At 43.8% G+C, this 25,073-nt stretch overlaps 1 protein-coding gene across 3 annotated transcripts; it reads right to left on the bottom strand.

Moving 5' to 3' along the window:
* Window positions 1-1,059: 1,059 nt before the first annotated feature.
* LOC134101386 (zinc finger and BTB domain-containing protein 7C) lies at window positions 1,060-22,233 on the bottom strand. Of its 3 annotated transcripts, none has more exons than XM_062555021.1 (3): window positions 22,025-22,233; window positions 4,676-6,013; window positions 1,060-3,998 (listed from the first exon to the last, which is right to left on the bottom strand). In XM_062555021.1, exons 2-3 carry the CDS (start codon window positions 5,995-5,997, stop codon window positions 3,374-3,376), a joined length of 1,947 nt encoding a protein of 648 aa, XP_062411005.1. In that variant the 5' UTR covers window positions 5,998-6,013; window positions 22,025-22,233; the 3' UTR covers window positions 1,060-3,373. The 3 variants fall into 3 exon arrangements, with proteins under 3 accessions (XP_062411005.1, XP_062411007.1, XP_062411006.1); XM_062555023.1 differs by lacking the exon at window positions 22,025-22,233 and adding an exon at window positions 15,275-15,533; XM_062555022.1 differs by lacking the exon at window positions 22,025-22,233 and adding an exon at window positions 10,908-11,133.
* Between the last annotated feature and the right edge of the window lie 2,840 nt (window positions 22,234-25,073).

Genomic DNA, 25,073 nt, shown 5'->3' on the forward strand with positions numbered 1-25,073 from the left:
TTATGTGTCATGTTTGGTCAGTATATCCTTGTCCTGGAAAAATAATCAAGCATTACTGTTGCAGTTTTGTACTGAGAGCATTAGTGTGTAACTGATTTAAATATAGATAGATAGATAGATAGATAGATGGATAGATATTTTATCGATCCCCTGGGGGAAATTCAAGATCATCAAGATAATCAGACTATTATGATATGTTTGTGATACCACAACAAAATAGAATTTTTATAAATTGTATAGTTTTGACTAAAGTGTTTATTTATTTCAATAGTGCAAATTAATTCTGCTAATTGAGTGTTGTGTTGTGTTAATTGTGTGTAGTGTTTTTAAATAAATGATCGTCTTTATAAGATATCTTTAAAGAATATATTTATAGTTAGTCTGTTGCATTCAGTCCACTTTGTCATATGTCATGACATATACTATTGTGGCTATGCAATCAAATGAAGGAATCACTGTGTTTTGTAGCACTGTATTGATAAGCTTCATTTTGGTAGTATGTTGGAGTGTGGAAGTTATTGAATTACAAAAAAGGTAGGTTAGTGCACAAACTTGGCCATTACAGTTAGAGTTATCACTAAAAATACATCATTATTCTGCTTTATAATGCTTATCAATGTCCTTTCTCTTCGCATCATCCAATCATGCACCAATCCCACCACTACTGGGTTTTTGATGTAGCTCTAGTGGTAGTAGAAGTAGTTGATTTTACCCAGGAGAGGGCAGTAAGCACATATGCAAGACCAGAGGAACTTGAACAGAGAATCCAGCGCAAGTTCTTCATTATTTTTTATTTTTTCAAAATAAGAAGTCTTCGGTCTACAGCTCTTCTTGGTACTCTTCCTTGTCCTTGTGCCCTTTCTTCCCTCTGGCTTCTCTTTAATCTACTGTGGCTCACATAATCGACTTTAGTTGTATGGAGCTGCTGCTGCTGGAACACCTTTGACACAGTGTGTAAGGTCTCATTCAACACTTCATATTAAAAATGGGCAAAAAGACATAACTGTTCAGTGAGAAAAGATTTTTTTATTTGATTTGAAGACAATTCCTCTTGTGAAAAACAGTTTTGGGGGCATTTTGTGACAATTGTGCCGTTCCAGGCTAGTGGAAGCATATGAGCCCACACTTGATGATCAGGGTAGATATTTTTCAAAATGGTTTATGTGGAGATTGGAACTGGAACATTGGAATTTTAAGTAAAGTGCATAAAATGGCTTCAGTATTTTGAAAAGGAATCTGGTCAATTTAATACAGAAATCACAAATAGTGCAAATACATGTTTCTGTCATCAGATTAATTCATTAATGTCATACACATTCAGTCGTTTCAGAAAAATTTGTTATGTCAAGTAAATGAACTTAATTCAGGTAATTTGATTTATAAGACCACATTTCTACCCTCAATGCCACTTTAACTGTCACTTTATTGTGAATGATGGTTAATTTTCAAAAGCTGTTTGCTGATAAACTGTAGATATGCTGTTGTAAATGCCGTACCATATCTGTGTATCCAGTGTGTGTGTGTGTGTGTATGTGAGAGAGAGAGAGAGAAAGAGAGAGAGCTTGCATATGGGTTTGTGTGTGTGTGTGTGTGTGTGTAAGAGAGAGCGAGAGCCTGCATATGTGTGTGTGTGTGTGTGTGTGATTAGTTGGATATATACTGTAGAAACAATTTTACCGATTTTACAATTCAGAAGTTTTTTGCAACAAAAGCCACACATGCAAACACACACACACACACACACACACACACACACACACACACACACACACACACTGACCATTAAAACAGCCACCCAGTGATTCACCATAACCACCCGCATCACACTTTCGGACATTTTAGTGTCTCTACGAACATTTTAGCAAAATATAGCCAAGGCCTATTTAAATATGCATAAATAGCTTGAAAATATTTTCTCAGTATCTTTTTTTGACAACCAAGAAATACAACATTTATTTTAACCAGTTTAAATTTAAGAAGAGCAATATATGAAGATGGTGGACAGATTTCCCTGTTTTAATTCCTAACAAAGAGAAGCACCTGTTAAGACCATTTCAAGTGACAAACAATTTCGAGGTTTCAAAGAAATAAAACATTTAAGCTTGTCCGAGAAATTCAAATACATAAAACAATATTTCAAGTTTGTTTTTTAGACACATCTTTGGATGCTTTAACATATAACATCATTAATCAAAAACGTTAGTAATCCAGCAACATTTAATTAATCAAAGTTGAATTTGCAAAACATTTGTACATATTTACAATAGTGCAGAGAAAAGCTTGGTGCACAGCACAAGGGTAAAGCATGTTCATCTTACAAAGGACAGAAACCCAGGATCCACCGTAGGAAACCAACCACAGACTCATTTCTCTCCTGTTCCCATTTCAATGGCTGTAGAAAGTTTCAAATATGAACATTTGATATAATTGTAGTGTCTGTCCACATTCAGCTCAAGCTTTTTTTTTTCATTTCACAGACAGTTTTTGTCAGACTGTCTTTGCATGACTGATATACAGTACCAACAATGCCATGTAGTTTAGAAATATCAATTATCAGTTTCATTTATATTCAACAGTATAATCTGACTTCCAAGTAGTTGTGATTCGCAGCTCAGATTTCACCTTTTTTAACTCTCATAATTTAATCAGTTAAACATGGAGGCCCAAGGGAGAAGTGAAGTCATTTGTGACAGTGACATGCACAGCAAGATGGCTGGGGGGAAATCTTTTAGGTGATTTCAGAAAGCAGAGAGTTTAGAAAATATACTGCTTTTTTTGCATTGAAGTTTGACACTGGAAGCAAAATTCAGTTCAATTGATGCACAAACATTTAGTGGCCAAAATAGCTGACTGAACTGTCAACAAATCTCAAAACCTCCTTTTACCCTTATCAATAATGCAAAAGCGTTATCATCAAATTCATTATAAATAGAAATGTACTGAAACCGAAACCTAAAAAAAAAAACAATAAAAACATTTAATCCCTAGAAACTGTATTTAAATCCCACTTGTCTTAAAGGACACAAGGAAACTGCCATATAAAAAGGCTGTTAAAATGTCACGTTTTGTCAACATATTAAAGTCCCAAAATTGTTCATTTGGAAAAAAAGGTCTTGCATTTGATCAGACTACAATTGTAGATAGCTTGTCCTCCAGATTCCCACTGTTCCTCCTGTTCACCTGACTGGTGTGTGTGTGTGTGTGTGTGTGTGTGTGTGTGTGTGTGTGTGAGTGTGTGTGTGAGTGTGTGTGCGTGTGTACTCGTGTATGTGTGTGCGTGCGTGCGTTTATCTGTGTGCCGTGTCTGTGTGTGTTTTTGCTCATGCATACGTAAATTCTGTGCGGAGCAGCAAACTCAGGGAGTTGTGGGAGGTCAGTTAGCGGCCTCAGGGATGGGTGGAGCCCTGTCCAGCCTGACCGTCCAGGGGTCGCTGTGCGGTGGCGGCGGTGCGGGGAACGGGAAGGGCGCGTGGGGCAGAACATCGTCCCGGGCCAGGGTGAAGGAGAACACCCCCCTCTTCCTCTCGGCCTCCCCCGCCATGTGGCTCCTGTCCACCAGCCGCGCCTCCGCTGCCTCCCTGCCGCCGCCCTCACAGTCCTCCAGAGCTCTGCCCCCCTGGGGCCGCCTCTCTGCCAGGCCGCGGGCACCCAGGGCAGGCAAAGGTGTGGGCAACAGCCGGCACCCGGCCGCCAGGCCCTTGTCCTGGTGCAGGTGGGGGTCGGTCGGGTACAGGAAGTTGGAGGCGCGCCAGGCGGCGGGCTTGCGTCCCCGGCGCGGGCGCGAGACGCGGCAGCTCTGGCGCTTCAGGTGGCGGTGCAGGTGGTCGGAGCGCGTGAAGCTCTTGTAGCAGTGCTCGCACTGGTAGGGCCGCACGCCCGTGTGGATGCGCAGGTGGTTCTTCAGGTCGTAGTTGTGCACAAACTTAGAGTTGCAGTGGAGGCAGATGTAGGGGCGCTCGCCTGTGTGCTTACGCATGTGGATCTTCAGCTTGTCCTGTCTGGGAACACAACAACACATTCGTCATATTGACACCTGCTACTCTTGTACACATGTAAGCAGATCATTCTCTAAATGTATGTACAGTCATATACTGTCACTTTACTATCATCTGCACTAAAGACAGTAAAATATATGTTGTATAGTATATGTATGTAATGTATGTAAAGTATATGTTGTGACATGACTAGACAGCTGGTAAAATCTCCCTAACGCTGTCAGGAAGTGAATGGTGCTATGACGTCAGACAAAAGAGAGTATGCAGGTCATGAGGTTTCAGAGATTGCGCGCCCGTGTCATGTGGTAGCTATTACATTTCTGCACCTGAACCACAGTTTTCGCTCTTTCTTTATACATATTCACAGTTTCAGAATTCCTCACTCAAATTGTAGAATTTCTGCAGAGTTTCTGACATTGTACCAGACATTTCTGAAGCTAGAGTTAATTGGGTACTGGACACATTAGAACATGGTTATCTTGTCATTTCTGGTTTTCAGTTAAACTAAACAAAAACATTTATGAGTCTGTGTGTCTGTGTTTTTTTTGTTTTGTTTTTGTCCTAAAATCCTGCAATGTAAGAAGTCAGTGAAATGGTAATGCTGGATCCTTGTGTAGGTCCCCGTTGGGGTGTCATGCTGAGGGTGACTGGGATGCGGACTGGGTGCTGTTCTCACTCACCGGGTGAAGCGCACCTCACAGATGGTGCACATGTAGGGCTTCTCCCCCGTGTGGGTGCGCATGTGGCGGGGCAGCTTCCCCGCGCCCTGGATCACCTTGTTGCAGATGGGGCACTGCTGAGACGCCTTGGGCTTCAGCTTGCGCTCCTCCTCCAGCTGCCAGGGGGGGAAGACGCCCAGGTGAGAGGCGCTCAGGAAGCTCAGGTAGGAGCGCAGGTCCGCCTCGTCCTTGATCTGACTCAGCTGGGCCTCCGGGAGCACGCCCAGCCCCGGGCCCATCAACTCCTTCAGGAAGTCCCGGTGCAGCAGCCCAGGGGCCACCTCCTCCTTCAAGTCCTCCTGGATCACCTCCTTCTTCACGGCCAGGTCCAGAGGTGTGTTCTCCACCTGCGGCCCGTAGGGGTGGGGGGCGTGGTGGGGCTCCAGGATCTGCGGGAAGGCGGGGAACTCGGCGGCCCACATGGGAGGGTAGAAGCCGGGCAGCAGCGGGGAGTAGCCCGAGCCTCGCTCCAGCCCTGGCATCTTCGGGTACAGGCCCTCCTGGAGCAGTGACTCAATGGAAAAGTCTTTCAGGGCTCGGCCCTCCAGGCCGTCTGGATCGCGGCCCTTGTCCGGGCTCTCCTCCGGACACCTCCTCTCGGGCCGGCTCTGGCCCTGCTCCTGCTTGGAGCTGCACGGCGGGCTCTCCCCGCGCTCGCCCATCTCTCCCTGCTCCAGGGCGCCCGGCTCCTGGTGCTCCGACGCCTGGGTGGACTTCTCGCTGGTGTCGTCCTCGGGCTCCTCGGGCTCCTCTTCCCTGGACTCCTCCGCGTCGTCCTCCATGTCGTCCTCCTCCTCCTCGTCGTCCTCGTCCTCGTCTTCCTCCTCGTCGTAGCCGTGGTCCCCTCCTCCTCCACCCCCGCCCTCGCCTCCTCCGCCCTCCTCTCCCCCGCCTCCATCCATGATCTCTAGACAAACGTTGATGATACAGGGGATCTCCAGCATCTGCGCGGCGTTGAGGATCTGCTTGACGTTGCCGGCGGTGACGGTGAGGGTGGAGGTGTAGGCGAACTCCAAGATGGCCGTCAGGGACTCGGGCCCCACAAAGTCAATCTGGTACACGGCGTGCGGCTCGCTGGCATCCGTCGCCACGGTGAAGAGCTTCTTGAAGTACTGGCTGCAGGCGGCCAGCACGGAGCGGTGCGTGTGGTACTCCTGGTCCTGCACGATCAGGACCACGTCGCACAGGAGACCTTCGCGCCGCTGCTCGTTCAAGCTGCAGAGCACGTCGCTGCTGTGGTTGGGGAACGGGATCCCGATGAGGTCCTCTTCTCGGTACGCCATCGTCAGCCGATAGAATCTGGGGCAAAAAAAGAGGCGACAACACGGGGAGGGCGAGAGAGAAAAAGAATGTTATTACTCACACAAAAGAGCACTTCATTTGGAGAAGGCTTTGAATGCCCACACGGTATAATGCCGTTGGGTTTCAATTCAGATGCACACGACAGCTTGCTCTGCTGATGATGCACATGTCCTTTTTAAGAGGAAACAAAACATCACGGCAGAAGGAGCCCTCGAAAAAGCCACACACACAAAGGTGCAATGGCAGCAGATCTCGTGGGCTCATCATGTCTATCAGACACAACTGACCCTGCTGATGGGACCACGTCCATCTTAAGCGTATTTTCCACTCATGGCCAAGACCTGATAACAAACAGCCTTTGAAGTCTTGAGGTTCTCAGATAGATAAAGAGAAGAGGAGAGTATTATCTTTAAGCTTTGTCTTGTAAAACCAAACGAAGAAAAAAAAAACTGACAGCCACGCACACAGAGACACTTATCTGTGATGTTCGGAAGCGGCAGAAACAATACAGGAAGGTAAAACGGGTCAGGTTCTACTTTCCGCACTCTGGTGACTTGCAATATGGGGACACGTTTCAGACTTTCCTCCCAACGTGTGGAACATCTCTCTAAAACTCTTTAGAGCATTCTCCTTAGAGAAATACTTTACTATTCACACACTCACATTTTCCTCACTGGATACATTTATCAGCTTTTTATATCCAAATATTTATTTATTTTGCATTTGAAATCATCGGAGTGGCCTTGGGTCGTACCTGTTGATTTCCATAGACTGTTTGGAGTGAGTTGTAAAATTGTTTTTGGCAACACTGTCTCTCATTCACGTCTATGAATAGAGCTTAATCTTAGCTGCCGGCTCTTGGCGGTCACTGCAGGCACTTGGATGGTTGCTTTCATATGCCTAACCACCGCAGAGTTGTTGACTGGATTCAAATGGGCCATAGCACTCTCACCAACGCCAAAGTAAATTAGCCCCCTTACATTATTATAACTCCTCACTGCTGTGTTACAGTAAAAAATGTATTTTTAACATGCTCATCCTGCATTTCAGCATAATATTGAGCCTGGTGGTAACCAATCAACTGGTTAATGTCTTCTACACTGTTGCTAGGGAACAGTTGCTATAATTGCCGTTTAGACATATAGTACTGTACAGAAAACACGCCTGTTGACAAAGAATGTGAGTATGTTGCACACTAAGATACACATAGATAATACCTGCAGTACGAATTTAAATGTTCATCTGAAAAGTTCACCTCTGGGGTGAAGGCCAAAGTATTATTCAATTCAGAAAAGTTTCATCCTCGCGAGCTCCTGCAGGACTCATATGAGTATAAGGTCATACAAACCATAAGGATAGTGTTCTTATTTGTAGTAATAAGCCCCGCGTATACACTAGGGAGTATATTTTATCCTGTCAAAATATTCCTTGTCTTTTCACTTTCCTCCTGAAACAGAGCTCGTTCTCACTGTTTTCTCCTAATACATGGCTGTGTCTGTATCTGTGGATGTCAATCAGAGCTGACAAGCAGGGAGAAGATGGACTGGTGTTGAGATGCCCTCATAGGACATGTGTCACGCTGGAGATTTGGACAGAGATAGAGAGAGAGGAGGGGGAGAGTGGGCAGGGAGAGGGCAGGGTGATGTGATGTCCCCACAAGTTCCCTGACAGGTTGTGCAAAAAAAGCGAAAAAAGAAACACAGTGTGGCCACCCCTCCCTGGAAAATCCAGCCAAGTCAAACAGGCGTTCAGTGCTAAAAACAACAGTGGTGGATAAGGGGCCAGTGGGGGGGTGATGTGGATGGACCGGGGGTGGGATGGGCTGGGTCGGGTCGGGGGGGTTCCTGAGCTCTCCCACCCACCCTGGGAACACGTGCTGCCCCCGCTGCTCCCTGCCCTGCGGAGCTGTGACACAGGCGCTGGAGGGATGCACCTCCTCCTAATTACTCTATGGAGAGGATATGCCACATAGACAGGGAGGGGAGCAGGGCACCACTTTCCCACCACAAGGACTTGGAGAATCACCACCCCATCCCAGCCTTGGAGCTTTAACCCTTACTGCTGCTACAGCAGTTCCACTGCCGCTCCAAGTGCTCGGAGCCAAGGACACAACACTAGTGCCCTCTGAGCTTGTACAATTGGGTTTGAGTGGAATGAAACCCTCCAACGAGAATAATATACATATATGTAAAAGCATGTGTCAAATATCCACAACTTGAAGTACAAAAGACAGGGCTGGTTTCTGACACCTGTTTTTTTTGTTTTGTTTTGAGACCTTTGAATTTATTCCTCTAAGACCATATAATAGTGTGTATTATGTGATGTATTAAATGTGGTTTCTGAGATAGCTACAGTCTCTTAAAATGTGTATCTACAAGAATTTCCTTCAATTTCATTCACTGATAGAGCCAATGTAATTATTTGGCCTATCTTATCTAATTCACGCAGCAACACTTTGGTACAGTATAAGTTCTGTCTAGGCTTTGTATTGTCAGTTTATCGTTAACAACATCATGCTATCACATGAACTGCAGCCCTTGTGGCCCTCATTTGAAGAGGCTGCGCAGAGAGAAATGAGAGGAGGAATGCTAGAGGTGGGCAGCCGAGGCAGCGCCAGGTCCCTTTGTGCCGCTCTCTGCCTCGCCACCCCCCACACTGTCATGCCATTTCCATCCTGTGCCCACTGCTATGTGCTCTCCGCTGTCACCTGCTTGCTAACCATCCAGTCCCTAACGTTCTGGGGGGACTCAAGCCTAGTGCTGTGGCTCCGGGGACATTGGCACTCCCATAAGCTTGCCCTGGGTATGGCACACGGGCAATACTGACAACCTCCCTGTACTGTCTCCTGCCTGGTAGCAGATTGATGTGAATTGTCATTTACCACTCATAGTCTGCTACTTTTGAAAATTAGACTTTTTTTGAGGTTAAATGAAATGATTCAAGATTTTTTGCAATACATGTAATTCATTTTGAATTTAACAGTAAAAAATAAACCAGAAACATAATTACATCTGTAATGAGTTCATTAGAATAATGTGAATGATAAAGCTAACACATCTATAATATAGCAAACACAATACATCTGTATATTTTTTTCTCGCCACTGAACTTAATATGAATTCAGTGTGACTAACTGTATTCACCATGGTAACTGGGAGGACATATGAAAAACGATGTTTGTAATATAATAAAGTGTCTGTTGTTTTAATTGCAATCAAAACCCAAAGGTGAGTTTGAGCCCTATCTCCCCGTCATTGGTGGCTGATTGAGAAACACTGGGAGCGTTGGGCCTGGCTGTGCTGCACTGGTCGCTGGTAAATTGGCTAAATCTTGTTGTAAGTGAGCGGCTCCTGTGGGAGCTGGCTGGCCTGCTCTAAAGCTCTTTCCTCGGGGGGCCCTGGAGCTCTCAGGTTTAACCCATCAGCTCCCCAGGCCACTTGAGGACTGACTGCATGGCGCAACTCAGCCAGAGTTTTGGTATTTTCGGTGTGCGAGTCCACCTGTCTAGTGAGCAGTTGGGCCAGTGGTAGTGGATGGAATGGGATGATTCTGTGTGATGATGTGATGACTTTGAACATTGAAGTATAAAATGACAGTAAGAGTGGAGGTGAGATAGAGACAATAATAGAGGAACGTGTCCTTGTCATCGAGGCCAACTCTGTTATTGTGCACTGTTCTTCAACAGACTACAGTTTATTAGAGAAGTGCACACTAAACCCATTTTATTCAGGTTTCTGTGTAATTCCGTGTCAGTGAACAAGAGTGAGGGCAAGCTCTTGAAACCTAGGCTTGAGGTTTGTCCTGATAAACTGCCACTCTTCTTTCACTGTCTGTTCATCTAAAGCCCTCTTCACCTTGAACAATTTGACAGAAATAATCCTGTTGCCCTTCAATATACAAAAGAAGTGTGAATGAATTCAGACAAACAATTCAAAAATAATAATTCAAAGGACACATAAAACATTTAAAAGAACCAAAGAAAGATGTATTCTCCCCCATGTATTTTTTACAAAGAATTCAGGCCTTCTACCTTTAACCCTCCCCAGTAGTCTATGCACTGTTAGAAATGATCAACATATGTGGAGACGACAAATAAGAAGTATTATAAGACCTAATCCCTGTAATTCGTATGTGTGTGAAGCTAAAACAACACCACAAGAGTTAGAGGTTACGCAAACAGTAATTTATACGTGCTTTCATCCCTGATAACTACCTTCCTCGCACCATGTACCAAGGTATCGTCCAATTTTAAAAAAAATCTCTTATGTTGAACCAAGAGTCATTTGTGGCTACGAAAGTGGGCTTTTGTTTTTATTGACATATCCTTAAACTGGTACTGGATGGGGACCTACACTCATTTGGATTGATTCAAAACTGGTTTCTTTCACTCTTTTACTGATTTTCGTAAATGTGGTAACAATAGGATGGAAGGTAAAGTAAAACGAACTGTTAGAACTTGTGGGCGAAAAACATGTTGCCTCTGAGGGTCTTGTGTTCAAAACAAATTCTATGACCATCTCATTCTTGGCACCATCATTTTCTACAGACGGCGTCTACAGTAAGACTCAAATAATTACATGAGTCATGAAATTACCCTGTCCACAGATGGAGCTTCTGTTTCTGCACCTGAGCGGCCCTGAGCTTCTCCACTCAATCACTACTAAAAAGAAACAAAAGCACTTTCAACGTGCACTTGAATGCACATGTGCTCCACTGCGCAAAAATACACTGATCATCGCAAAACTTACAGCGCCACAGGAGCATACGTACAGTACACTTCCATACACATTATACATACCTACATACAGTACATACAGTACATACATATACGCATACAATGGTGTCCTTTCTATCATCAGGTAAAATCCATTTAGAAAGAATCTCCACCCACCTCCTCTTTTCTTCAGGTATGTTTCTCTCTCTTTCTTTCTTTTTGGTGTAAATCCCTCAGACTAAGAAGTGTTGTTCAGTCCCAGTCCTCACTCATCACATCTCCCCCTTCAGACTAAGACAAAGCTGCCTGTCCATTCACAGCTCGCCGCTGTCGCGCTCCCCCACTCATTCACAGAAGCCGGAGAGAGAGAGCGAGAGCGAGCACGGGTAAATATCCACACGGGGCTCACGCAGGAGAAACGACAAGTGTCTGAGCGGCTCTCCCCAGCACTCCACTCGCAGGCAGGCAGCCTCACCGCTCCGGGAGGAGGCTGGCTCGTCTGACTCGCAGTGGGGAGGGAAAGAAAAAGAGTGAGTGTGTGTGTGTGTGTGTGTGTGAGAGAGAGAGAGGGAGAGGGAGAGAGGAGGAAGGGAGAAAAGAGAGGGAGAGAAGGGAGCAGAGCTGAACGCCACTACTGCGATGTGGAGATGTCGCACCACTAGTTTTTATGGCAGGGTGGGTAGCAGAAAGATAATGATACCCCATCCTCCTCCACAACACAAGTTAAGCACAGTGTGTAATAAGGCCGTGGCTCAGACACCCTCTGATTTGGGTCAGACTAAATGAATTTTTAGTTTTGTTAGAGTGGATTTTCAGTTCGGAGGGAGTGGGGCTGAAACAGGGAGAGGTAGCTGAGAGAAGGAGAGCGCCATTCCAAACACCCTGCACCTCCAATGGCTTTGGCATCTGATGGCACGAGAGAGGCACGGAGCAAAAGTTGGGAGCAGCGCCGGGCCAAAGGCCATTTACAGCTCTGAGTCTCAGCGAGATTTTCCAGAACAGTAAAATAGATACATCATAATCCTCGCCATTTTCTAGTTTCTAATTAAGTTACAGAACCCTAAAGTCGTAAAACACAAATAAACAACAGTCTGTGGTGGGAGATGATGTTCATGTTTTTCAACATGTGGTTACTTTTCAGTTGCTCTAACTAGTGTGCATATTTCCCTTTGATTGTATTCTTCTGAATTTGATTTGTTCAGAGTGGATCAGTTCACCACAGATATAATTATTTCTGCAACCTCATATCATATAAGTTGTATAAGATATGTCATGAAAATATAATGCATCATACAAGTGTCAAACCAAAAGACACCTGTTTTTCACCAATGCTACACCACCACTAAATAGTCCCTAATTCATTTCATTTTAATAATTGTGACCTGATCTGACAAAATGAGTCACAGTGACACACAATCAATGGACAGAGGACACCGTGAGCTTTAAAACTATATCCTGGTGAGTCATATCTTGAATTGTTGTCCAGATACAGCATTTTGAATGATGGCCTCCCACCACCTTTTTCCAATTGAAATTATGAGAAAATCACATTTGAAGTTACAGGTTACAGGCAGGTACAGGTAGGATTTGCCATCTGGAATAATACTATTGAACTTTCTTTCACCAAAAAAGAAAAATCAATATTTTCAATGTTTTTTTTTTTTTTTTTTTAAGTTATACTCAGTATCTCAAAATTAGAATGTGCGACTTGTGGCTCATTTTGTCAGATCGGGTCACAATTGAGTTTGTGTCCGAAAAAAAAGGGGGACAAAAGACAAAATACAGAGAAAATAATCAAATTCATCATCAGAACACTGTGTGTGAGAAGGATCTGTAAAAATATTGTTATTCGTTTTATATAACATAGATCATTGTTTAATGTCTGACTAAAGATAGCCTACTTATCTGACCAAAAACTACTTTTTCATTCGGCTTAATCCTTTCGGTTTCAGTGTACTGATGGAAAGTGAGAGTACATTTTGGGGGGTATTACGTGCTTCTACATACAAGATGTTTCTCCAAAAGAAGAGATAAGTGATCAAGACACATTATATCATATAGTAATATATTAAGTAGAGAACAAACTTGAAAGAGGACACGATTCAGCACTCTGCACATGCTCCAATCATTATCATACACTGTTCAGTGCATTCAAAACAGGACGACCACAGCTTCCTGTTGATTCATTGCCATTTCATCTTTCTGATAATTCTGCCACAAAAGCATTTTCCAACAGACTGCTGTGCTAATGATATGATATGGGGGGCCTAGTGTAAAGGAACTGTTTGCTTTCATCTATATAACACAACAGTACTGCTTTAGTGGTCCTTGTTGAGCCAAGTTATTGAGATGGTGAGGCGGACATTTAACATAGTGTTTTGTTTGTTTGTTTCAAATCCCATAGGCTAAAAAATATTATTTGAAGTCCTCAAACCTGATATCTATTATGATTGATAGTATGGTATACCATGTTTGTTGCATAGCTATGAATAATTACTTCCCCATAGTGTTTCATACAATGGAAATTAAAATACACATTTACGACAAAAATATAAAACATGAAAGGCCTACTCTAAAAGGATTGACTCTGACAGTAAGCTAGGGCACTGTTACATGGAGGGAATAGGAAGACTTTACTCATGGAGTACAACATAAATGTGAGGTGATGAAAAAAGAGATAGAAAGAGATGTTTTCATCCCACTCATTCATTCTCAAGGGGGAAATGACCTGTCTAGCATGTGCGGGCGATGAGTGAAAGAGAGAGAGAAAGAGAGGAAGAAAGAATGTGGGGCTGCAGCATAAGACACATAACAGATCACAGGAATGGAAGTGTTAAACTTCTGCCTCAACAATTACACATTACACAAATGACACACTCTGTCAGAAAAAGGATCTTAGTTGTTGTCTGCAATATCTCCCCAAACAGTGCTTTCCTTACCACAAACCATCTTCAACTACTGTATTTGGATTAAGAGATTATTGTCACCAACACAGCATTTCAGTCTCTCTCTCTCTCTGGTTCTCCTTGTCTCTGCACTGTGCATTCCCTCAGTAAATGTGTTGAGAGTGACAAAGTGGTTTTCTAACGACTGAGCTGGGAGCAGAGGCAGGATATCCTATATGACATCAGAGGTGCTGCACGCCTAATTATGTAATTTGGACACATTCAAACCATCAGTCTCAACTGACCTGATTTCTCTCGACCAAGACAAAAAGTAGCCGTTGTTTTTCATGGTTTCATGCGGTCTAACAAATAACATTCAAATCAAATAATCACAAAAATGGAATACAGTATTTTGGTAACTGAAACTATATACCAGTGTATTAGCCATGAAGTTTTAAGAATGAAAGCTGTGTGCTTATGCTCATTTTACGCCCATGGCCTCCCAGGGACTTTCTAGTTGAGACCACAGTCTTTTCCCTAGCGGTTACACTGTTTTGACGATGGTGATTCAAAGTACTCTGTACTGTATCTGGCAAATAAACAGAGCTCCCTCTAAATGCTAGTAGGCTAGACAGACAGCCAGACAACCAACCATCACAGAACACTAGTTATCCGAATGTTCAGCCTGTTGTCATAGAAACTCCTTGCAGGTATCTCTCCTTGCTTTACAACAGTATGTGAAACTGCTGGACTTAAAATCTCTACCAAACAGTTATCAGTCAGGGTTGAATATTTCATCATGCTTAAAGAGCACATTTGCAGAAGACACACAAGAATTTGAATGCCTGATTTCCTTTTCATAGCAAACTCTGAGGAGCCGTTTGAAATGTGTTCTCCTGGTGTATTTCAGCAGTGCTGGACTTGGCTGTAAGTCGCTGAGGGTTTGAGTGTCCGTTCTGCTCGTTTGTGCAGTTCTTTGAGAGCCTCTGCAGTCTGTTCGCACCCAGGAAGCTGGGGCTGAGTAAGTGTTTGGCTCCACAGTACCTGTTTGCTTTCACCCGCCGTTCCTGTCATAGCAGGCAGCCACAGCTCCCAGCACACACAGAGCCAGGGAGAGAGAGAGAGAGAGAGAGAGAGAAAGAGAAAGAGAGAGAGAGAGAGAGGGAGGGAGAGAGAGAGAAAGAGAAAGAGAGAGAGGGCATGAAGCAGAAAGAGAAGAAAGAAAGAAAGAGATGACAAGAAACAAGAGTGAGAGTGAAGTGAGCGAAATGAGAATGAGAGGGGAAAGGGAGATGATGGACTCAGAACAAAAGCGGCAGAAAAAGAAAACAAAAAGAAGGACAGTATGCGAGTGAGAGGGAAAAAAACTGGGAAACGCAAGACAAAAGCCAAAGGAGTGTGTGCTCAACGGAGCCAGAAAAGGGTGGTTCATCAAAACGTGTCAGCCAGTTTTATAACAGCTTTTTTTGAAAATTAAATATCGCATGAGACACAGTCTTAGCAGTGGGTGTCTAGTAACCACTCACAGCCAAACTGAATGCCATAAACAGACCAGGCTGTCCAATGGGCTGGACCCTAACCCTCACCCCAGTCTAATTCAAACAAGTCTTTCAGAAAAAAAGTGCCACTTTTTCTTTCTTCTCAGTCCGACAAACCCACCTGATGTCTTTGACGCTCGGCACCCCGGCACCACTCTCAGACTAGAATAAGGTCAGTACATCCTGCCGCTTAATAACATTTTGAAGGAGTCTGTCTGACTAAGCCGTGTGAGACACACTGTAGTCACTCTCAATGTGTAATTGCCAGTAAGGCTTGTGGACTTCCACAGGACTGTACTTCTCTGTGGCCTGGATGGCCTCTCTTCATGCCTGGCTCCCTCACCTCATTGGCCTCTGCTCGTCTGGGAAGGAGGGGGCTGCGCGGGTGTTTGCGTGGGAGGTACTCCGGGGGAGGGCAGAGGATTGTGAGAAAGAGCAAGCACCCCCACAGATCCACTAACTCTGGACAGACCCTCAGCTCCCAGACCTCCTCCAAGGACAACGCATACACACACACACATAGACACACACACTCACACACACACACACACTCAAGCCACAGAAAATCTGCTGCAAGTTCATTTTTTGCGCCTCACAAAGGTAGTGTTGAGGAGGTTCACAGTCTTCATTTCTGCTGACAAATCGAGGCCTCTCTTCTGCCTCTGGTTGCATTGTTTAGTCTGTGTTGGTGTTAAACAGACTCATCTGACATGGGGCTCTAGCCTGGGGGAGGCACCTGCACCTGAGGTGTGTGTGTGTGTGTGTGTGTGTGTGTGTGTGTGTGTGTGTGTGTGTGTGTGTGTGTGTGTGTGTGTGTGTGTGTGTGTGTGTGTGTGTGTGTGTGTGTGTGTGTGTGTGTGTGTGTGTGTGTGTGTGTGTGTGGAGGGGGGTTACGGTGGGAGGGTGGTGTGTGGAGGCCTGCTGTACAGCTGTGCTGCTCAGAGAAAGCCTTGGTGTTTGTCACAGTGCTCGGTGGCACCTGATCACCCCTTTGTCAGCTCACAGAGCTGTGAGACGGTGAGGCGTGAGGCGGTGTGACGAGGGATGTGGTTTTGGCGTGAATGGAAGTATCAGCTCGTAGTGTAAGCGATTGTCAGAGTACAAACGCAGGGTGCGCACAGAACAGAATGGGAAAACAAGTGGCTTAGCGCCAGTGGCCATCGAATGGATTGTACTGTATATTAGATCAACCTTCAACCCATGTAGACACACACACAGACACTCACACACACACACACACAGCTACACAAATAGAATTTGCGTATATAGAATATTTTGGTCTGTCGTTGTGCTACCTGTGGCAGCTGGAAAGGTTGAGGGGCTTCACTTCTCATACCGTCAGCACAGCACAGCTGCGGCGATGGAGCCCCTTATTTCTCCAAGAGAAGTTTTAGAATCATCGCAATAGAACGATGCTCTACCTGCCACACAGACACGACGGTCGAGAACTATTACAGTCACATCATCAGCTGGATTAGCAAAGGTTGATAAGGCATGACATACTGTAGGAGACAAATGAATGGTTTTCAAAAAGGCAGGAAAACGAAGAAACGCAACAAAAGAATCGCACTACATTCATGTTTTTGGGGAAGTGTGTGTTCGGGGATGGTGAGGTGTGTGTTTGTGGGGAGGTGAGAGGTTTGGTATGTTTGTCTGTGGTCATATCACCCCCAGAACCAGCACTTGGAGTGAAGTTGAACTGGATTGGATCAGTGCACACTGTAATCTACTGTGTGGATGTACAGTATATTAGTGCATAGGCACTGAAAACACACTATTAGTGACTGTCTTGTATATCTTTAATGAAAGTGTGGTGCACATTTCTGATCCTAATGTGTATAGGAAGACTGTATTCACCTGTGAGTGTGTGTGTCTGATAAACAGTGTGTGTGTGTGTGTGTGTGTGTGACAGAGAGAGAGAGAGAGAGAGAGAGGGTGTGTGTGTGTGTGTGTGTGTGTGTGTGTGTGTGTGTGTGTGTGTGTGTGTGTGTGTGTGTGTGTGTGTGTGTGTGTGTGTGTGTGTGTGTGTGTGTGTGTGTGTGTGTGTGTGTGTGTGTGTGTGTGTTAGGGGCTGGGGTGAGCAAGGACAGCTCCTGCTCCCAGTGGTGATAATGAGGGGGAGGCTAGCCTCTGTCTGCCCTCCAGCGATCTGCCACCTCCTAATTAAAACCAGCCAAGCTGCAGGGCAGGGGAGACAGACGTCTGTCATAGCAGGACTACACACACTGCACATGCACGCACACACACACACACACACACACACACACACACACACACACACACACACACACACACACAGACGATGATTCACAAGCACACATTCGCACACACAGATACACGTTAACACACACTCACACTCATGGACATAGTGTTTTTTTTTTTTTTCATATTTCCTTCATGCCAGATGTCTTGACTTTGGTTTTGATTTTGGCTCTGTTGGTCAAAGTGTGGTAATTTGGGCATTAGTGTTTAATCTGGGTGCTGCGCTGACTGTGACGGGTCAATGACAGCAGGTAGAATGCTGCACTAAAAGTGAGTCGGGATGGGCGGGTGGGCAGATTAATGCAGTCCCTGTTTGAGAGAGTGATAGCCCACACACTCATCTCCAAATGCAGCCCACCCCTCCTCTCCTCTCCGCTCCTCTCCTCTCCTCTCCTCTCCTCTCAATGGTGGGTGGACCCACTTTTCAACACTGAAATCTTTCAGAGAACATTTCTAAACAAAGGATTTGTACGATAATATGTGTGTGTGTTTGTTTGTGTGTCCGAGCGCATACAATGTATATATATATATATATATAGATATATATGAGTTCTTGTGGTATAAACAGCGTGTTTCTCCCAGTCTCTTTCCAGCTGTCCATTGTATTTAATTTGTCAGTGCTAATTTGACACGATAGGCAGAGAAACGTGACTGCTCGTGTCTTATTGTCATTTACCTATCTTGCTTTGCACATGGAGAGGGTGGAAAGGAAAGTCAGGGGGTTGCCAGTGGTTACAAAGACTATTTCTGATCCGCTTGGCCACACAGGAAACACCTACACATCAGTAGACCATGTGCCCGCATCTGAGGTGTGTGAAGCATGAACTGTGCTGGGGAGATTCTAAATCCTTTTAACGTTTTTTTTTTTTTTTAATTGCAAGGCTGAGATTAATAGATAAAAATAAAATAGCTACTTTGACAAAGCTTTTGACAGAAATGTTAAATTCCTAAAACTCTTCAACAAACATTCAGTAATAGAGTGAATAAATGTGTGTAATGAATGTTCTACTTTACAACGGTACAGAACTACTTTAAACTGTACTGTACTACACAGAAGCATATTTGGTTGTGAAAGGAATGGCTAGTCTCGTGTAATTCTTGTGTCTCTCACTTTAATTTATCACTAACAATATATGATTGTGAAAGAGCACATGGGGGGGCCTTCAGGGAAAGTAACCCGAGCGTTTGTTTAACGTTGCAAATGGTGGTCCAGATTTGAAAATAGTAACATGATCTTTAATGTGTCATCCTGCTTCAACATGAAAGCCCTTAACACACACATGGGGAAGTTCGGTATGAGTCTCTGTCTTAGTGATATGTATTCTTTCCAGATCACTATTACATACAAATGTCAAGGATAACTGCAGTAATTACGGATCAGCAGTACAGTATCACTTTGATCTGATTGCATCATGGCACATTGTTACATTGGCTCACAGCTGCAGGGATGTCAGGTAAAGGTCACACCTAGATCACTTTTTTCAGCTCTGTCTTGGATCAAGAGGCTATACAGGTGAACTAAGGACAAGCAAAAGGTGACAAGCTCAGGTGACTTCCTGAGCCTCAGCACATTCCTCATAGTCTTCAGGTTAGTATGGGAGGGAGAGAGAGAGAGAGAGAGAGAGAGAGAGAGAAAGAAAGAGAGAGAGGGGGGGTGATTGACCTCAGGGTGTGTAAGTGAGGGAGTGTGTGCGTGCCTGTCGGTTTGAGAAGGGCGGATCGTGAGTAAGGCAGAGTACACAAATCCCCCAAACTTGCTTTTTTGGCAGGGAGCTGGCCCTGCACCCACCCACGGCACCCTCCTCAAGCCTCCACCCACCCCCTATTCATCTGTGCACTCCACCGCTTACTCACACACTCATGTACTCACTCACTCTCACGCGCACGTACATGTACACACACACGCACACTTTCTCTTCTCTCTCTCTCTCTCTCTCTCTCTCTCTCTCTCACACACACACACACACACACACATACACGCGCGCACACACACACACACACACACACACACACACACACACACACTTATACACTTGTACGTACATCAGATCAGAGCCTGAGCCACCAACGCATTTTTACCACACAATCAATATCAACCTATTTTATTCTGCCATGCTGTGTCCTGGTCTATTGTGCTCTGTCAGTCTTTTTAAAATAAATAAATAGCGGATTGTGTCAGTCTACCCTTGGTATGTAGAATGCTAACGCCTGTATCAGTCTTTGACAAGGTCAAATGAGTTTGCAATGAAAGCTAAGGAAGATGTTCAGTTAAAATGTCTTCCAGATCCTGCACCGTATAGTCATACTGCTACAATAAACTGAAGCTTTTTTCTTTTTTAATACAAATCCAGAACTACCTTGAAAATTACCCTGCAACATCTACACTGAATAGCCTGACAAAAGTATGGGAGGATACTGTATGTCACACAGGGTAGATGTGAAAGCTTCAAGGGCGTTAGTGACTTTTCACCTCTCTTGCACTGATCACACCAATAAAGGAACAGAAGCAGTCCTTCACTCGCAGAAACAGCGGTTCCCATGAATCCACATAGCTCTGCATTGACCTTTTCCCATGGCTCTCTTTTAAAGGTAATCTATTTGCTCTGATTAATGTGCCCTCGAACAACAACCTCTCTAAGAGTATTACAGATGATTTTGTTGAAACTAAGAAGTAATGACAATATGTCCTCAGAGGGAGGGCACTTGGGTGGAAATAAAACACATTTCATCTTTCTCACATAATGAATACATGTATATCCACTTCATACAGTAATGTGTTTGTTATGCAGTACTCTCCTGGTTATGTATGGATGTCCGCATGATTGTGCTGTTGATTTGAGAGCTCCAGTATGTTTGGTAGGAGCAGTGTAAAGGTGTCTGGCCCTGGCTCTGCAGGGGTGGGGGGTAGAGTCTGTGCTGGCGTAAGACGGCTGATGTGGCCAGGGCTTTGTGCTGCCTGTTGCGTTCCCACACACCACTGCTAGAGTGAGCAAATAGGAGGCTACTCCTGCAATGTTTGTGAACACGCCAATGTAAAAGTATCCCCGCTGTAACAAAAGCACCTCTCGGATCAGGTTCAGAACCTTGATAAACCTTCAGTCCTGGTGACTGAAAAGACAAAGGTGTGGTGCTTATCCCCGTGTAACCCCTCTCTTTCTCCCTCCTCTTTTTTTTATCGCAGTCTCTCACCCTCTGCCTTTTCTCTCACCCTTGCTGTTTCTCTCCATTTTTTTTCAGTTCTTCTTTTTCTTTCTTTTTCTCTGCATCTCCATCATCAGTTCATTTTCTGTCATTATTACTTTCTAATTCTGTAACCTACAACTGTGTGAAGTGTTCTCTTTCACTTCCTCCTCTCCTTCACTGTTAGCTTTTTAGGCTGGCAGCTTCACGTCATCTCATTGCTGTGGCCACTTGACTAATTGCTGAATAGTTTACCTGTAAAGTACACACTGGAGTATGATATGAAAATAATCCATTTAGATCTAGAGTGGAAAGAAATCGCTGGGTGCCCATGGTCTGCAAGGGATGTGACAGGGCCACAATAAAAATGGATGAATAATTCAATCTATCCAATCGTCTGCTTTTCCACTTGATACGAACCTATCTGCCTCTACACAAAAAACAAGCATCTTTTATTCTTTACACCATTCCAATGCATGAGCTTTTGCTGCATAATAAGGAAATCTTGTTGGATGATCAACTGATGGAGTATAATGCAAATGCAGATTACAGTATGTAACTCTGCTTCGTCTGCAGACAAAGCCGTGATCAGCTAAAATGTCTGTATTGCCATGCGATTAAATGAGTTTATCATTCATATATTTGAAAGTCTACAATGAGACAAAAAGTAGTAAAAAATGAATGTGAAATTGGTCACAGACATGGACCTAACTTATTGCTGCATCTGTGCAAAGCAAATGAGGGGTACTTTAAGGACACTGCTAACATGAGGTTGTACTCAACATTACATTCAATTCAAACATGACATGAATTCAGTTAAATAACGACGTCTTTGCAATGTTTACCTAATTGTGTTATGTTAGTGTTGGAAAAAATATGTAATTCTCATTAAGTGTGCATAGACACAATATGCCACACACCACACTCACACACACACACATACACACCAAGGTGTGAAATGGTTATAATATAATGTGATTGTGAGATATCATTTACACTGATACACATTATTGATAATGTGGTAACAACTGTATCTGAATCTGCAAGCCAATTCTAGTCTCTTAAAAAGACTGCATACACAACCTCACTGGCCTAGACAAATTTGTCAGCTGTCATCCTGTGAGCCTATAACAGAGGGATAGGGAGAGAGAGAGAGAGAGAGAGAGAGACAGAGAGGTGGAAAGATGGAAGATAGAGGCCATCACTGAGGACTCTGAGGGCTATAGCAGCAGGTGTGGGGTAAACCCAGGCAACCAACATTACGAGCCCTAATGACTAAAAGCGAAAAAGTCAACTACCCACGAAGAAGCATGACACATTCTGTTTAGCTGTCTTAAGTAACCTGTGATAAATTGTACTTCGAGGGATATGGAAAAAGAGAGTATGAGAGAGAGAGAGAGAAATGAAGAGAGAGAGAGATGTTGCTGACCTTTCTGTGGTGCTCTGTGAGTTGTTGCTCTTCTCGGTCTCAGTCCCTGTCAGGAAGCAGGGTGTTATCCTCTGTCAGAGACACAACGAAAGTGAGAGAAATGACTGAGAGATAGCGAGAGAAAGAGACAGAGAGAGAGAGAGAGAGAGTGAGAGAGAAAGAGAGAGAGAGAGAAGGAGAGGGGGTGGGAGATGAGCTCAATTTTTGCACAGAAGGTGTGTCTCTGATTCGGGATTGGAAAATGAGCCCTAGCACTGAATGGTTTCTGAGAGAGAGAGAAAGAGAGAGAGCGAGAGAAACAAAACAAAACAAATGTGCACACCCACCTACCAACACCCCTCCCTCTTAACCAAAAGTATTTGGCAGCGATCCCTAAACATCCACCTGTGCTGTTACTTGGGTGGGGAGAGGAGGAGCACGCCCAGCACTCCTGCCTGCTAACCTGCTCCTATTTCAGGGATGGGGCAATGCACCGAGGTGCTGGGAGAGCACAAGAGGAAGACAGTGCAGTTGGTATGCACTGTGCAGTAAATGCACACGGAGATAGAGATGCAATAAGACATGCGCACGCACGCGCACACACACACACACACACACACACACACACACACACACAATATGTACATGGCACCTTGCTCTTTCTAGTCTACAGTTTGACAATGCATCTACTGTACGTGTTCAATGCATGTCAGGAGACTCTCAAAGAGACAGAAAAATGCATGGCCTTCAATGAAATGTCTCCCTTTCCAGCTCAGATAATATGAGTCACGTTTTTTAATGGAAAAAGGTAGGCTATAAGCTTTCAGTTTGTGAGAAAACATGTGAGGACATGTTTATTAAAACATTCATCATAATATGTTATAAATCAATGAATCTAGAATGCAAGTGCTCCTAGTATTATGCAGACAAACACTGGGCTTGAACTCGCAACATGGGAGGTGGGGGCATGAGGTTAAGCTGCCATGGGTGGTAGAGTGTATCACTATCACCTCCAGTTTGCCAATATTATTTAGTGACTATAATCTTTACAGCCAAGTGTATGGCTGTAATATATCACCTCATTTAGACAACATGATCACAGCTACCATTAATAAATAGCTGTTGTAATAAAACATCAAAGTAATATCTTAAATAATGAATAAAAAATATATCAGTTCAAAATATTGCTCACAGGGGTAGGCCTACAGTTGAAGTAAAATATTACATGATCTATTTTAAATTGTAGCCACATCCATTTTGGTTTGTTAATGTCCCAACTGCCTATTGTGTTCTAGCAGAAAGCTAGGAGGCTCAAGTTTGGGAAGGGCCCTCTCTATCAGCCTCACTATAGGGCAATTAAAAGGCACCAAAAAAGGGTGTGGGGTGTTCTTTACTTAGTGAGCAACACACTTGAAAAACAGGTGTGTGCACCATAAAGATAATCACCTCTAGACTTCCTTCAATGCACTGAGTAACAGCAAACAAATCCTACTGCCTTCTCCCATGTATGCTTAATCTGATATTCTTTATATGTCTTTATTCACCGCTGATTATAAATGAGTTATTCTTTGGTGATTGCATTGTGTAAGGCCTATTCACAGTTTTGAATCTCAGGGGGTGGAAATGCAGTTGAAAAAGAATCCATTTCATGGATCCATTCACTTACTCTATCAACACACGTAATCATTGGGGACATAAAAATCATTGTGTGTTTGATTCGTATTTGCTCAACAAATGGTTGGACCCCTGACAGAGATATGCACAATTTTTTTTTCAAATGTAACTATTCATTATTGCTTTGCACAATGGGGTTAAGTAGCTCACAATGAGGATATCTATTGAATATGGATATAACACTGCAGTATATTGTACATATTTTGACCAGATCGGGTCACATAAGGCCAACATCTTGTTGTAAAAACATTCTTGACAGTATCTTACAGCTAATGGACTGTACTTTATCACTGAATAATTTCCTCTGAGAAAAATATGCAGCAGGTTGAATCTGTTGAATGACATCTCAAGCATATTCAAGCAATGTCTGGAGATTTCAAAAAAAGAGATGCATTTTCATCTCTTTTCTTTTCTTTTCTTTCCTTTCACAAAGACCACAAAACAGGCCAGAACAGCACTGAAAATGATCATTTGCACACTGTTCCTCTCTCAGTCACCCCTCAGACTTCCTATTGCACATCTATTACAGATTGTATACTGCTTAGGCCCAATGTTTAAAGAAATATTTTTCAACATTTATGAATTGGGAAAAAAGGCATATGTGACCCTGTAAAGCGGAACCAGTCGTTTCGGTAAAAAATATTAAATTAAGTTATTGTGCTCACGTGAACGGCCATAAACTAAGCTTTCCAACGATATGTATATCGAGGGTATTACACAAACTATCGCTAAGATAAACGCTCCCAAAGTTGACATGGTTCTCCTGTCATGAAATGCCAGAAGAGGAGAAATCACCTTTTCAAGCGGCGCGTGCACAATGGGAATGACAGCAAATGTGTTGAATCTTCGCCGGGTTTAACAGTGAAAACGTATGTTTTTCCGTGAAATGCGTTTACGATATGAAACTGTTGACTGTATACAGTCGAATTATGCGAAAACGCGAAATTCAACATTTTAACCCGGAAGTTTGTTATTGTTGATTTTCTCAAAATAACGTTGTGTGCAAAACGACTGATTTCGCTTTGAATGGTCACATATGTGCCTGTTTGGCACTCTTTTTTCTTTCCATTTTCAAAACGAAATGTGGATGTACCTGCTCACTGTATGGATGAATGAGTTAAAGGCCCCCTAAAGAGTTCTTTTTACCTTAAAGGGACACTTCACACATTTGCATTTGTATCGTTAAAAACCCAGACATGTTTTTGAATGGTCGTGCATCATTCCCTCAGTTTCCCCTGGGGTGGGAGAAATACAGATTCAGTGTTGCACTTCCTGCTTTCAATGATGTAAAAATCGTCATTTTTCATCACTGAAAGTAGGAAGTCTCCTCATGCTACAGACCTATTACTGATCAGTGATGGGACTTCACTCGCAGAAACCGAAACCAATATCCGCC

The sequence above is a fragment of the Sardina pilchardus genome, chromosome 14 (genome assembly GCF_963854185.1).
Source record: "Sardina pilchardus chromosome 14, fSarPil1.1, whole genome shotgun sequence".
Lineage (NCBI taxonomy): Eukaryota > Metazoa > Chordata > Actinopteri > Clupeiformes > Clupeidae > Sardina > Sardina pilchardus.